Genomic DNA, 14,184 nt, shown 5'->3' on the forward strand with positions numbered 1-14,184 from the left:
TGGATTTTTTAACTTTTAAAACATGTTTTTGGTCAGTTTATGGATTTATGACAACTTTGCTATCGGAGATGTGTACATGTCGACAGTCAGGCTAGAAAATCACTCAAGTGAAACAATTCTACAAGGCTATATATAGCAGGTACAGGTGGCCAAAAATCTTCGATTAAAGCTGAACACGATTCGTAAAAGTATTGTGTCCGCCATTTTAGTTCTCGAGACTCGCTACCCTGCAGTCCCCTATAAATAGGGCAAGAATTAGAGACTTGTCAGTGTGATCAGTGGACACCGGTGTAGACGGACGTATGCTTTACAGGACCTGGTAGCGAGAATAATAACTTAATACTTCGTCGTATGCAGGGAAGTAAGATACCACACAAGTCAGTGCAGTATACAAACAACATAGATAAACGTAACTGCAATAAAATATAAACAAAGGTAATGCAAGATAACCAGCACGAACACGGGTCGCCATTCCACGCCGATACCTGTGACAATAAAGCAGTCAGGTGTAACGAATGCGACGAGTATACCCTAGTATTGATGTATCGTAGATAATGCTATCAAAAATGGCGTATGCCTATTTACGAGTCGTGTTCAGCTTTAAATATGGCGGAATCGAAGAAATATGGCGGACAAGGGCGTACAGGAATGTAGTAAGTCGTACAAAGATGAAAACTGATGCCTTTTTAAGAGTTCATGTCAGCTTTTATGTACTATTTTCAAATTAATACTACAAATGATAGACTATACATTTATTTAAAACTGTATTGTCCTTGCATTGTCATTGGCGTCTCCATCAGAATGAGGTTCTGGGTCGTTTTGGCGCTGAACAACACTGTAAATCGGACCTTCGTTTTCACGAGATTCTTTTTCTCCCAAGTTTTCTTCCTTTGTTTCTTCTTTAGAATAATCGTCTTTTGTAATTGGATTTTTGGGCTGAGCGTTGTTTTTACCGGGGATTTTTTCGTTACCAATAGTTACTTCCAGTTCTACCTCATCACGAGCCCAATCTTGAATCGTTCCACTGCCAAACAAACCATAAATAATGGCGCCAAACACGTCAAACCCTGCACAGACAAAGAAAACGTATCGCCACTCCGACTGTGATTTCTGTAAGTAAACCAAATATGGTATTTTATAATTCTATACTTTATACTGAAAGGAAAAAACAAGTAGAACTGTATACGTAAAAAGTGTAAATTTTAAACGCTATTCGTTTCAACTTTACAGACATAATGATAACCTCCTCTGCTATTTTCAGTAAAATTGTTCAATTTTGTGTTGTTTATTTCACTCCTTGAAACGTTATGGCTTTCAATTTGAGCTCTTGAAACCCAAGTAGAGCAATACATGTTATGCTAGTAACTGAAAAAGTTATTTAGCAAGACCAGAGACCAACAAGCAACACAAATTGCACATGTCCTTATGGTTAATGGCCCACAGAGCTACATATAACTGTGTAAATATATAACTGAAGAACAAAATATACAGTAGGCATGAATATAATTTTTTCAAATTTTTGAGTTCACCCAAGTATAAACTCAGGTGACTTATTGCTATCTGTTTCGTCCGTTGTGGTGTATTGTGTGTTTACATTTGAACATTTTCAACTCCTGTGCAACCGCTCGATCAACCGATTTTGGCATAGAGCGTCCATGGCTGAAAGGGAACAAAAATTGTGAATTTCGTGGTCCCGGCCAAGGTCAGAGGGGCGGGGCCAAAAACCAATAAAATTAATGAAATCTTTAACAATCTTCTTTACTTTTACAGATCAAGCAGTCAAATAGTTAACATGATTGTAATAAGCATTGAGCCCTCTACCAAATTTATGAAGATCATGGCCCTACGGTCAAGGGTTCTAGTGTTAGGGCGGAGCTATACAGAGTATATAGTGAAAATACGTTATTTCTTTGGAAATTTTCTTCTCTGCTCCTGGGTATTAGTCAGATGAACTATATAGTTATAATGAGCAAGGGTGCCTCTTCTAAAATTGTGAATTTCATGACTCCAGGGTCAGGAGTTCTGTTGTTAGGGCGGGGCTCTACTGATTATATAGTGAAAATGCATTAACTCTGAGTATCTTAAATTCTTCTGATTTTGGGTATTAAGCAGATGCTTTGCCTACTAAGTAATGATGAACAAGGGTGTCTCTTCTTAAATTGCGAATTTCATGGCCCCCGTGTCTGGGGTTCTCGTTTTAGGGCCGGTCTTTATTGATAATATAGTGAAAATGCGCATGCATGGATTCATTGAAAATCTTCTTTGTCCTGGGTATTAGGCAGATGAACTACCTATATGATAAAGTTATATTGAACAAGAATCACTCTTTGAGAATTGTGAATTTTAAGGCCCCTGGGTCAGGGGTATCCTGCGCGGGGGGGGATTATTATATTTTGAAAACTAATTACTGGGTAATATTTTGAAATCTGCTAGGACGCCTTTTCCAGAACTGTGAAATGTGTGGCCCCAGGGTTAGGGGTACCTGTGGGATGGGGGAACAACTGAAAATTACTGATTAGTTGAAACTCAATTTGTTGTTCCCCTACACTGCCTATGGGTAATAAGTAACCAAAGAAAGGATGCTAAGTGTATAGTTATGGTGAGCAATGGTGCTTCTATCAAAATTCTGAATGCCATGACCCCAGGTTTAAACATGAATAAATTGCAAATTTAATTGTTGGAAAGTTGTTAAATGATGCTCAGGTGACCGTTAAGGCCGATGGGCCTCTTGTTTGAAAATTAATATTATTTACATGTACATGTATGTCTCTACCCACTAATGACATTTACTATATTACTCATATGCTATAAATTAAATACAATTACTTCTTACATTTGGGGTAAGTTCCCCAGCAACAATTGGTGCTAACATCCCCGGAATGGTCGCCATGGTGTTGGTGATTCCATACAGCACACCGGCGTACCTTGTAGGAGAACATAATATATACTACTAGTATATATACAAAATGAAATGATAGTCTACATATATATTTTCATCATCGAAAGTCATTGCTTCATAGTAAAATATCAAAAATCTTTATTTTACTTTGGAGCAATATCCACGTGGTTAACTGTAAATCCCGCCCGACACAGTCCAGTGAACATCACCGCGAGAGACAGCAGCGCCACCGCCACGCCTCGCTGGTCACAGTCCGTGTATCCTACCGCCACAGACATAGCGCCGGCACCAATAAACGCTGCAAAAAAAATTGTCTGCATTCTCTTGATTCTTTAAAGTGCAACTTTAACCAGTTTTACATTACTGACTTATACCTATTCTTAGATCTTGGATTCAAACAGATCTCCCCTCTACGATGCGGCAAAACCAATAATGATATTTTTATCCTTTAATTAGTATTAAAAGCGGTCAAATTTGATTTACTCTCTATGATATTAAATTTTTGAATGGTTCAAATACATAAGCACGAGTTACCATTATATTAATATTATGTAAACTACATTGTATAACGACACAAAATGATCGATACAGATGAGAGATGATAAAAAAAAAACATTTTTATTTTTATGAATTTTTCAATACCCGAGATCTGATAGAATTTCCTGGTATTAGTGGTGTTGAGGATGCGCTTGGATCGGATAATGTCCGCTGTTTGACCCGCCAGAAATCCGGACACCGCCTGGCAGATGTACGGTAACGCTGAAAGCGCTCCATTCTGTAATTATAATGGTTAAGAAAGCTTTTTGTCGTAATTTGCAATGACAGACAATTTACTCATTAATGTCAAGTATACGGGAACTCTTGTAAGTTATCAATTATTCAAGCTTGATTTGAACAGAAATGTTTTATTTTGTGTGATTCACGTGATAAATTATTTTCAAATGATTGGCATATTCGTGAAAGCTTGACATACTAGTACACAGGTCTATCGCGCAGTTATTATTATAATAACTTGACTCACGCTTTTTATGTCAAACTTGAGGACTTCTTTCATGAAGGTAGGGAGACTGGTGAGCAGGGTGTAATTTGTCCAGTTATTGCACACGTGGGCCGTCAGACACGCCCACACGGCAGACGACATCGCTATCGACTTCCAAGGTGTCTTCGGTGTCTGGTTTTGAAAAAAATTATTTTCAAACTGCTTTATATCTAACAAATGAAAATCGAAGTCACTTTCAGAGGAGTGTGATCTGAAATTATACATATTTTTCTTGTCTTATATATGCTATATATATATTTAAAACAAATATTTTGATGTCCCTGTAATAGAAGATTCGGGAGTACATAGTTTTTGCCTTGTCCGTCCGTTCAACCGTCTTCTGTTTGTCTGTAAATCTGTTTATCTGTTTGCCCGCAAAAAAACTTGGCCATAACTTTTGATTGATTGCATGTTGCTTAACGTCCTTCTCGAGAATTTTTCACTCTTATGGAGACGCCACCACTTGCCGGTGGAGAGCTGCAAATTTTGTCTTATACTCGGTACTCAGTGGGGGATCTTTTTCGTACCAGCATCTACTGCGACACGGGACCTCGGTTTAGATGGTCTCATCCGAAGGACCGGTCTCCATGTCCCAGAGTGGGATTCGAACCCGCGAGTAAAGATCTACTACTTACTTCAGAGAAGACGCTCTAACCACTGCGCCACGCGGGCGACTCCATCACTTGTGTTGGTGGAGCTAGGGCTTCATATTTCACAGGTGTATCCGTTCAGACAAGACCTTTCTTTGGACACCACCAAATTTGATCTTGAGATCTTGACCTTCGAGTTTAACCCTCTGTTATAAAAATTTCGTCCTTTTATTTTGGCCAGAACTTTTGAATAGTTGGTGCTTGGGGTTTTATAGGTTTTATACTTTGCATGTGTATTTACTGTAACAAGACCATACAATGGTATAAAAATATTTCATCTCTTGACCTTGACCTTAGAATTTCACCCATTTTTTAAAGACTTTATCTTGTTCATAACTTTTCAACTGTTAGTATTAGGGCTTTCATACTTTATGGGTATATTCCTCGTTACAAGAACTGCCTTTGGATACCAAGAAGGTTGACCTTGGAGTTTAACTTCTATGAGAAACTTCGACCCTTGCCATAAACTGTTATACATGTGCATAGTTGTTTCACAAACACATCTTGTTTTTGAATTTGTTTCAGGTGAAATGATAGTTACCCGTATTGTTGTATTATATTCTATGGAAGAGGTTATATAATCTCTCTCTGCCTTAGAAATGCGTGGATGTTGATCTGGTGTATCTGCTGTGACGTAGAACCATGCAAAGACCCATAACAGAGTTAGGCCACCTTCAGAAAAATAAAATTCCAATCAGTCCACCTTAAGATAAATAAAAAATCATAATAATTCCACCTTAAGATAAACTTAAACATAATGAGACCCCTGATAGATAAGCTATAATATATAATTAGTCCTCGGAAAGATTGTTGATTGATTGTATATTGTTTAACGTCCCTCTCGAGAATTTTTCACTCATGTGAAGCCACCACTATACTTTTCGTGCCAGCACATACTGCGACACGGGACCTCGGTTTCTAACCACTCGAAAAGACAAAGTAAATCATAATTAATCAACCTTAAGATAACATTAAATCATAATCAGTTCCCTATAAAGATAAACTAAAACATAATTAGTCCTCCAAAAGATAAACTAAAACATAATTAGTCCTCCGAAAGATTACTCAAATTACATCATAATCAGTCCGACTTATGATAAATAAAATTATAACCAATCCACCTTTCGATAAATAAAATACATAATCAGTGGACCTAAAGATAAATTAAATCATAATCAATCCAAGTAAAGATAAAATTAAAACATAATCAGTCCAAGTACAGATAAAATAAAATCATAATCAGTAGACCTAAAGATAAATCAAATCATAATCAGTCCAAGTTTAAATAAAATAAATCATAATAAGTCCACGTAACGCTGTAACCAGTTACACCATAGCCCGCTGGATCAAAAGAGTGATGACAGAATCTGGAATAGACACAAACATTTATAGTGCACATAGCACACGTTCCGCTGTAACTAGTGTTGCAACGTCTATGGAACTGTCGCTCATCAGCATCATGAATACTGCAGGATGGTCCAATTCGGGAACATTTTATAGGTTTTATACCAGAACTGTTCAATGTGATAACTTTGGACTGTCAGTTTTATCAAAATATTCTACAGAAACTGACAATAAAACTTAACACGTTTTGACAATTGATTGCTGTAATAAATTTGGTGATATTTGTCAATTCAATTTGTCGATGTTTTATGCAATAAGACATATTGCTAAATCAGTTTATTTTCCTAATAAAGTGTTGTGACCAAATTTAAATCTATCACATGATATCAATACTGACGTATTCTGATGGAGAAATTAAAAATTAAACGATGCATACCAAGTAGAAGTTTGATTGTAATTCTTCGAAGTATACGTAAGTATTAGAGATCAAGTGCCACACTGCACCCACCTAGCATTGCGAGTTTTGTTTTGTGGTCACAACACCTTAAAAGACTGAATTCTGGGAATTGCTTTGCAATCTCACCTGATCTCTAATACTGACCTATACGTCGGAGAATAACAATAGAACTTCAACTTGGTATGTATCGTTTGATTTTTAAATTATAAGGCTAACTTAGAAAAACAAGAGGCCTTATAGGTTACCTGAGCATAATGTAACAACTTTTCAACCATTGAAGTTGGTTCATGCTTTAAATAAGATGGGCCAGCATTTTTTTATTTTTAGGTTTACAAACCCGCCGCTCAAGTTTTTGAATTTTCAGAAAAAAAAATAAAATTCAGAAAAACAGAATTTTTTCTTTCCGATGTCAAATTTGAGTCGGGATCGAGATTTCAAATTTACGAACTCGTACTTCCGGTTTTAAATGAACATGGCGGGTAATGAAGGGAGATTTGTGTCAAGTCCATAGCAGCACTAAAGCTTGGTTTAATGTAAATATTTATCGATAAGAGTGCCATTCAAAACGTTTCACTCGTTCAGAGAACAATAAAATGCTGACGACTTTGTTGCAAAGTGACATGTTGGTGAGATAATTATGTATCCGTATTCAAAAGTAACTGTCTCAGTGTCTGTAATTGTAAATTATTTTCCTTCCACAGGTTTAAAACTGCCCATGGTAGCTATTGTCAGAGACAATGTTTAGGTTTTGTCATAGCTTACAGTCTTAGCATCATTCTTCAGAAAAGGGTCGCTTATGCATCCGATGTAATGAATAAAACTATGGGAGAAGTTAAGTCCATTTGAAGAAGAAATAAACAATAGCCTAAAGAAATAGAATATTTCAACTATTTAAAAACAAGAATATACAAATATATACAGACATGTAGTATCGTTTATGGCAGCCAGAAAAATTATTTTACACTTAATTGAAAAAAATTCCACCCTACTCCTCAATACTCCTTGGGAATACTCCCTGTCTGTTTTATGAAAGGAATTATTACTTTTATAGGTCATAAGTATATTAATATTTTAGAATAATTTCTACCTAACACACATTAAAAACAAAAATGAAGATATATTAAAAGAGATTTAAAAAATTGATTTTTTTTTTATAAAATCTGTATTTTGTTCAACATCAAAAGATTTATATCACTGCCCCCAACTGGTAGATGATGAAATAAACAATTAAAGGTTGTATTTTCCCCTTTGTAACCCTTATGTGTCCTGTGGCAAGAAGCCTGTTAGGAGAGCATAAAAAAAGAAGCAAAAATTAATATAGAAAAGTCGATAATGTATCCCAAATATAATTTTATTTTTTTTTTTTTATTTCCTCCTCCTACGGGACTTTTTCATTCTGATGTTCGTAAACCTAAAAATAAAAAAATGCTGGCCATGCCATGAAATTCACAATTTTAGAAAGAGGCACCAGTGACCACCATAACTATACATTTAGCATCCTAACTTTGGTTACTTAATACCATAGGCAGAGTAGGGGAACAAAAAGGCATTTTAATTAAATCAGTAATATTCAGCAATAATCCATCCCACAGGAATCCCTGACCCTGGGTTCACACATTTCACAATTTTGTAAAACGCATCCTGTGCTCGTCACATAGTTTAAATAATAAGTCATCTTTCAAAATAAAATTTTACGCGATATGATACATAAATATCGTGTATAAAGTGAATAACCTGTGATGTAGAAGATCGAGCCCCATCCGTTGTCAAATCCGTACTGGCATAAAAGACCCGAGGTAGACAAAGTCAGCACCATTCCAAACATAGTACCTACAAGTCAGGGGAAAGCTGTAGAGCTAATGTGTAATGACAGTCACTGCAAATTATGATTCAAAATTGTTCAGATGTAAATCAGATAAGTAACGTTACCTAGGTAGGAGAAAGAAATCAGTTTACTTCTTTCTAATGGCGGTGCCCACCGTCCCCATATCGACTGAACCGCGGGAAATGACACCGCCTATGAATATTTAAATATATAAATATTTAAATAAACATGTAATATAAACAAGTGGATACATTAAATCTAATTAGATAAAAATAATATATAAACAAAACAATGTTCTTACCGTTGATAGGCCAAGAAGAACTCGTAGAACATACACCAAGATTACTGAATTGCGCGCGCATACCGGAAATACCAATGTGCAAATGGAGGCAATGAACATCCCAATACCAAACACCCGTCTTCCCCCAAACCTGTCGGACAGCCATCCTCCGGGAACCTGGGTGACGATGTAACCGTAGAAGAAGGACGCAAGAATCGTAGACTGGGTGGTTTTAGACCAATCAAACTCGGCGTGCTGCAAGTTTGTATACATAATTTAAGTTAAAAAAAAAAAAACATTTTCTCTTTTCCGTATTTTTAAAATTTTGTTTAAGAAAATATTGAACTGGTCTTGTTTTCAAATATACTAAGTTTTACAGATGACCAGTGTAGTTACCTCGTACACGGAGCTACTTTCGTCGTCAGTAGTACATGGACTTAGGGTGCTGGCATTATCACGTGAGCTATTGCTGGGATTCTGGGATTTTACCATACAGACGATAGCTACGCTGAGATTCACTCGCACGGCATAAACGCAGATAAACCCCAAGAAGCTGACGTAGGCTGTCTTCCAGCGTTGAGAGAAACAGCATGGTACATCGTCATCAACTAAAGGTGTTTTCATTATTATTTTGAAAATGCCATATTATATTATATTTGTTCTAAAATGAAGCAAAACCATTCATATCTTATTTTAATTTTATATCAAATAAATTTAAAACTGAAGATTTGAAATAAAATATGAATATAACGTAGATTTGACAAAGTGACTGAACTGCAATTTGAAGCAAGCACGAAATAATACAAAAGTTATATTTTATGCATCGTTGCTAACTTTTCAGTAAAACCATTTGAATCGGAACATTTTAAAAATTGGGATTTAAAGTGTAATATCTTAATGTCTTCCAAAAACTTTAATTTTGCTTGTTACTCTTAATTGATTAAAGTTATGGCTTTCATATTTCACAAGTATATATATTCCTTATGACAAGGCCTTCCTTTTGGTACTAACAAAGACCTCTTAGCCTTGGAGTTTGACTCACTTTTGCAAGAATTTACAATATTTAACCTTGGACACATATTGAAACAGTTGGTTCCAGGGTTTTCATACTTCACATGTGTATTCATTGCAACAAGTTCTACCCACGTTTTCTATGAATATCAATACTTTTAAACTTGATCTTTGAGTTTTATCCTGCTTTTAAAAAATCTTTAACCTTGGCAGTAACTTTAAAACAGTTAGCACTAGAGCTTTCACATTTCATTTGTGTATTTCTTATGTCAAGGCCTTTCTTTGAATAACAAAAATTTTGAACTTGACTTTGAACATTTAGTGCTACGGCTTTAATATTTAAAACGTATATTTCTTGTGACAAGGCCTTCCCCTTTTTGGCATTGACATTGGAATTTGACCCACATTTTTAAAACTTGAACCTTGGACATAACTTTGAATGATTCGTGCTTGAGATTTTTTATTTCACATTGAGACAAATCCTTTCTTTGGGTAACAACATTGTTTTCTTCTCTTGACATTAATTTGCGTTTTTAGTGCAACTGAGAAAATTGATCCTTTCCCAAAAGGTGCCATACAGGGGCATCAGTGTTTCACAACACATTTTGGTAAGAATAAAAGAGACAGCATTCGATGTTTTAAATGTTATTGTGTCCTGACAGGGTGAATTATGGGAAAATACGTCGGTTGTAAACTTACATAAACGTTAATCAAATTGTGGGATAATAATGAAAATATTGCGTGGAAGTCACAAGGGGAAAATCAAATGAGGTTTTTTTTAAAGTATTGAATTTGATTGGCTCCAATTACTAGTATCAAAATTATGTACGTGAACAATGATAAATTATCAATACATAGTAACGTAAAATGTCTTTTTAGACATCTTTAATAATTTAGCAAAATTTCTCAGAGATAAGTAGCCTTACCAACATCCTCTGTGATTTTCTTTTCCTTCATGTTTCTCTGTGTCTATTCCATATCATACATTGTGTTCACCTCTGATCACCCCGAGCTATCGACATGCTTACCTCCCCTGGTATCTACTCCCACTAGGGGAACAACGTACACAGAGAGGTAATAAATTACCGACCCAATTCCTGGGTTTCCAATTGTCTCTGGGTATCCTCCTTTCGGGTAATTACATTTTTTTTTATATACATGACATTCTATTTTGAAATAAAATTCCTTTTGACGTTATTAATTTTTATCAACTGTTTTGGGACGCGCTACGGTAAGCAGTTAACTTATTTGGTCTTCAGAGTACACGGAGGATGCATGTGTTTAGCATTGTATAAAGATGTGCTGTTCGTATGGAATCTTATGCTACAAAGAAAGACGATAACATACTGTACTCAAAGATACAAATAACACATTCTCCTACAAGCACAATCTAAAACTGACCTTGTGATTTATTTTCGACATTTTCACTATATATCTATAACGACGATGAGCCCGTGTCTAGCCCTAAAAGCCAGGATTTCGACAAAGTTGATTCTATCCTTATTTGATTTATTTGAACAAATTGAATGTATACAACATTGTGATATGCTTACATATATTAGGGTTTTAGATAATCTCTCAAATTTATATTACATACCTCCCTTTCGTATCGTGTAAACCTTCGCTTGAAGAATAGTGTTTTTTTATATAAATTTGTTGAATACACAAACACTGGTTTAGTGGATACAGATCTTTATGTAATTTAGATATAAGCTAGACTTTTCGATCAGAGACGATCACGTACATGAGTCGAGATTGGCTCAGATGAGCTCAAGCTCACTGTGTCTATTTCATTTCACCTCTTTACTGATATCCTAATACACTATACCCCTTATAGGGTCCTTCTGCATTATTTCACTGTAAGTTGCTATTTTACTGATATCCTATTTCACTGTAAGTTGCATTATTTCACTGTAAGTTGCTTGTCTGTGTAATAAAGGATATGGAGATAACGAACAGTATTCAATATCAAAGTCCATAAAACAATACAAAATAGGAGCAGAGCAAACACGGACCTCCAAAACATCAGTCAGAGGAGGGATCAAGTGCCATGGAAGAGTGAGCATCCCCTGCTGTCCGGTCGCACCCATGTGCTCCTTGTCATGATAGGGAAATAACGGGAATATCCGTCGCCATTTCAGTGTATAATTAATGGACTAACAATTAAGTATGAGAAACGTCAGTCAGCATTTGACTCCATTATAAATTGTATTTGCTGACAAGGTCATTGAATCGACCAAAGAACTTACGAAATGATGAATTAAAACGAGACTGTTGATATTCCTGTTTCATCAACTTGTTTTTTCAATAATTCACCTCCTTTTAGATACATAAACGTCGTATGCAGGTGATGAGGGTATATTGCTGCATAAGAGAAGTTGACGAATTTCTTCCTTAGAAAGGGAACTATGAGTATAAATTGGATTACCATTAGTAGAATTAAATCCAAGTTCTTCTAAGATACAATTTATATAATGAGCCTTACAAACGAAGACAATGTTGTTACCTGCTTTTTCAGCAGGGACCAGTACGTACTGATCATGTTATCTATCTAATTCTTTTTTCACTTCACTTCTGGATTATTGAATACAGAAGGATAGACGGTTTTCATATTGCCCTCAATCTTTTAATATGCGATTTTAACATGGACCTGATACATTTAATCCATTCTGAAAAAGTGTCAACGTCTTCTATTTCATTGATGCCCGTCGTCTTGCGTAATCTTCAACAGAATCCATAATATTTATGAAATTCCGACGCCAGTCGAAAAAAAGAAACTGCAGTTTTTGCGAACACAAAGATGGTGTCTACGTGTGAAGTTATCTCGCAGCAAGAAAGCAATATCATCTGATGAGGAAGTAGAGAAATCAGGTGTTTACACTGATCCAAAGTAGATGCCAGGTGAAAAGTCAGATGATAATGATAATGCAGGTTTAATGTCAAGTATAAATTTAGATGAGAATAATAATTCCAGTTTGATGCAAAGCAGAGAGCAGGATAATGATAGTGTATTATCAAATCCTGGTAGAAAACCCAATGATGATGGCAATTCACAGGCATCTCCAAGTAGAAGGGCCATTTACCGAGGTGTAGAAAAAAGTTCAACGGTTATTACATGAGAAACTGATTAATTCGCCATCTACTGGCAGGGCATTAGAAGAAAAAGGAAGAATAATGTCTACCAAGACCAAAAAGAAACTAGATTTAGCAGACATTTTGATTGAACATTTTTCAAGAAATATCACTCAAGTAAAGCTAAAAAAATGCCCATCATCTCTCAGAGCTTACCAAACTTTGCTGCATACAGTTGCTTCAGCAGCTATAGTTTGTAAGAAATATAGTATCCAATGCAAACTGGCATTATTTAATATTGATCGGAAAACTGGAAAAAAAGAGCTCTGAAAACTAAAACTAAGCATCAGCATTGGTGGAAACCAGACATAAGAAAAAAAGGAAGGATCGAGTAGATGAATGTACACGTAGAAAAGTTCAGGACTTTTACTTATCTGGAGAAGTCAGTAGAGAAGTACCTAACAAAAAAAATGTCTGCATTAAGGTTGGTGGCAAAAACGATTTTTTCCAAAAACATGTAATGAGAATGACAACAAGTGATGCTTATATATATTGTTTAATTAAGTCTCAAAACGAAGACATCCACATTTAAATCATTTAAACCAAAGAATGTGAGGCGAATATCGGAAACAAGTCGAAAAACTTGTTTATGTCAAATATGTTGTAACCTATACTTCTAAAAGTCGAAGTTCTGAAGTCTTTTATGAAGAAACATGACAATATTCAAGCTTTTGGAACAAAGGCAGACAAGACAACATTAACAGAGGAAACATTGTGCAAGGTTTCAGAAGGTGAACATCATAGAAATGATTGTCTGAAAAGATTGTGCAATAAATGTGTTACACACAAAATAAAAGAGTTTCTAAAACTCGTAGTAGCCCTTTGTTCCAAAGAGAATATCGCAATAGATTGGCATAAATGGGAGTATACAATGGTTGATAGGTGTGATAGCAATGGCAATTCAAAGAAACGAATTATGACATGTAAGCCTAAAACAATCACGTTCAGCTTGTTGAAGACCTTGAGGTTGCGCTGAAAGAATATCCTATTAATAAATTTTCCGTGCTAAATGGCAGCAAACACAGGATCACCTGAAACCAAACGAACTGATGATGGTTATGGATTTTTTCGAAAATTATAAATGCTCATTCCAGAATGAAGTCCAGAGTGCTTTCTTTGATTAAAATCTGGTAACAAGTCATCACATCATGTGTTACTATAGGCAGAAAGTAGAAAATATAGACCACCTTTTCAAACATTCAATTATTTGTATCTCTAATGACTTGAAACATGACTAAACTTTAGTCAAAGTCTTTGAGGACCGAAGCTTAGCCATCATCGAGGAACAACAGAAATTGGACTCAATTTATCAGTGGACAGATGGACGCGCTGCTCAGTATAAGTGTAAGACTGCTTTTGGTTACCTCAGCAATAGGCAAGGAAATATTAGTCAAAACTGTTACGAGATCAGTCATGGAAAAATGTCTGTTATAACTTGGGGCAGTGGTGAAGAATAGATGTTATCGCAATGCTAACTGGCAAGATGATTGGTGATGCAACAGATCTGTTTAAACATTGCCAAGACACATTGGCTCACAGTGTAATTA

At 35.7% G+C, this 14,184-nt stretch overlaps 1 protein-coding gene across 1 annotated transcript; it reads right to left on the minus strand.

The window, feature by feature from the left end:
* Window positions 1-702: 702 nt before the first annotated feature.
* On the minus strand, window positions 703-10,538 carry LOC134253324 (sialin-like). Its single transcript, XM_062735854.1, has 11 exons — window positions 10,432-10,538; window positions 8,891-9,102; window positions 8,516-8,749; window positions 8,319-8,406; window positions 8,124-8,219; window positions 5,130-5,260; window positions 3,921-4,070; window positions 3,542-3,674; window positions 3,047-3,197; window positions 2,834-2,924; window positions 703-1,110 (listed from the first exon to the last, which is right to left on the minus strand). The coding sequence occupies exons 1-11, from the start codon at window positions 10,460-10,462 to the stop codon at window positions 757-759; spliced, it is 1,671 nt and encodes a 556-aa protein (XP_062591838.1). The 5' UTR covers window positions 10,463-10,538; the 3' UTR covers window positions 703-756.
* Between the last annotated feature and the right edge of the window lie 3,646 nt (window positions 10,539-14,184).

Source organism: Saccostrea cucullata, unplaced genomic scaffold, assembly GCF_032062105.1.
Source record: "Saccostrea cucullata isolate Sc308-1 unplaced genomic scaffold, CSIRO_AGI_Scuc_v1 ctg176, whole genome shotgun sequence".
Lineage (NCBI taxonomy): Eukaryota > Metazoa > Mollusca > Bivalvia > Ostreida > Ostreidae > Saccostrea > Saccostrea cuccullata.

Excerpts from the sequence above, each read along its gene's own strand:
- LOC134253324 (XM_062735854.1), bottom strand. The coding sequence starts at position 10,462 with ATGAAGGAAAAGAAAATCACAGAGGATGTTG. Across the intron at positions 8,750-8,890 it reads AAAGTAGCTCCGTGTACGAG|CACGCCGAGTTTGATTGGTC; the intron begins GTAACTACACTG and ends ACAAACTTGCAG. Across the intron at positions 4,071-5,129 it reads AATATAATACAACAATACGG|ACACCGAAGACACCTTGGAA; the intron begins GTAACTATCATT and ends TTTCAAAACCAG.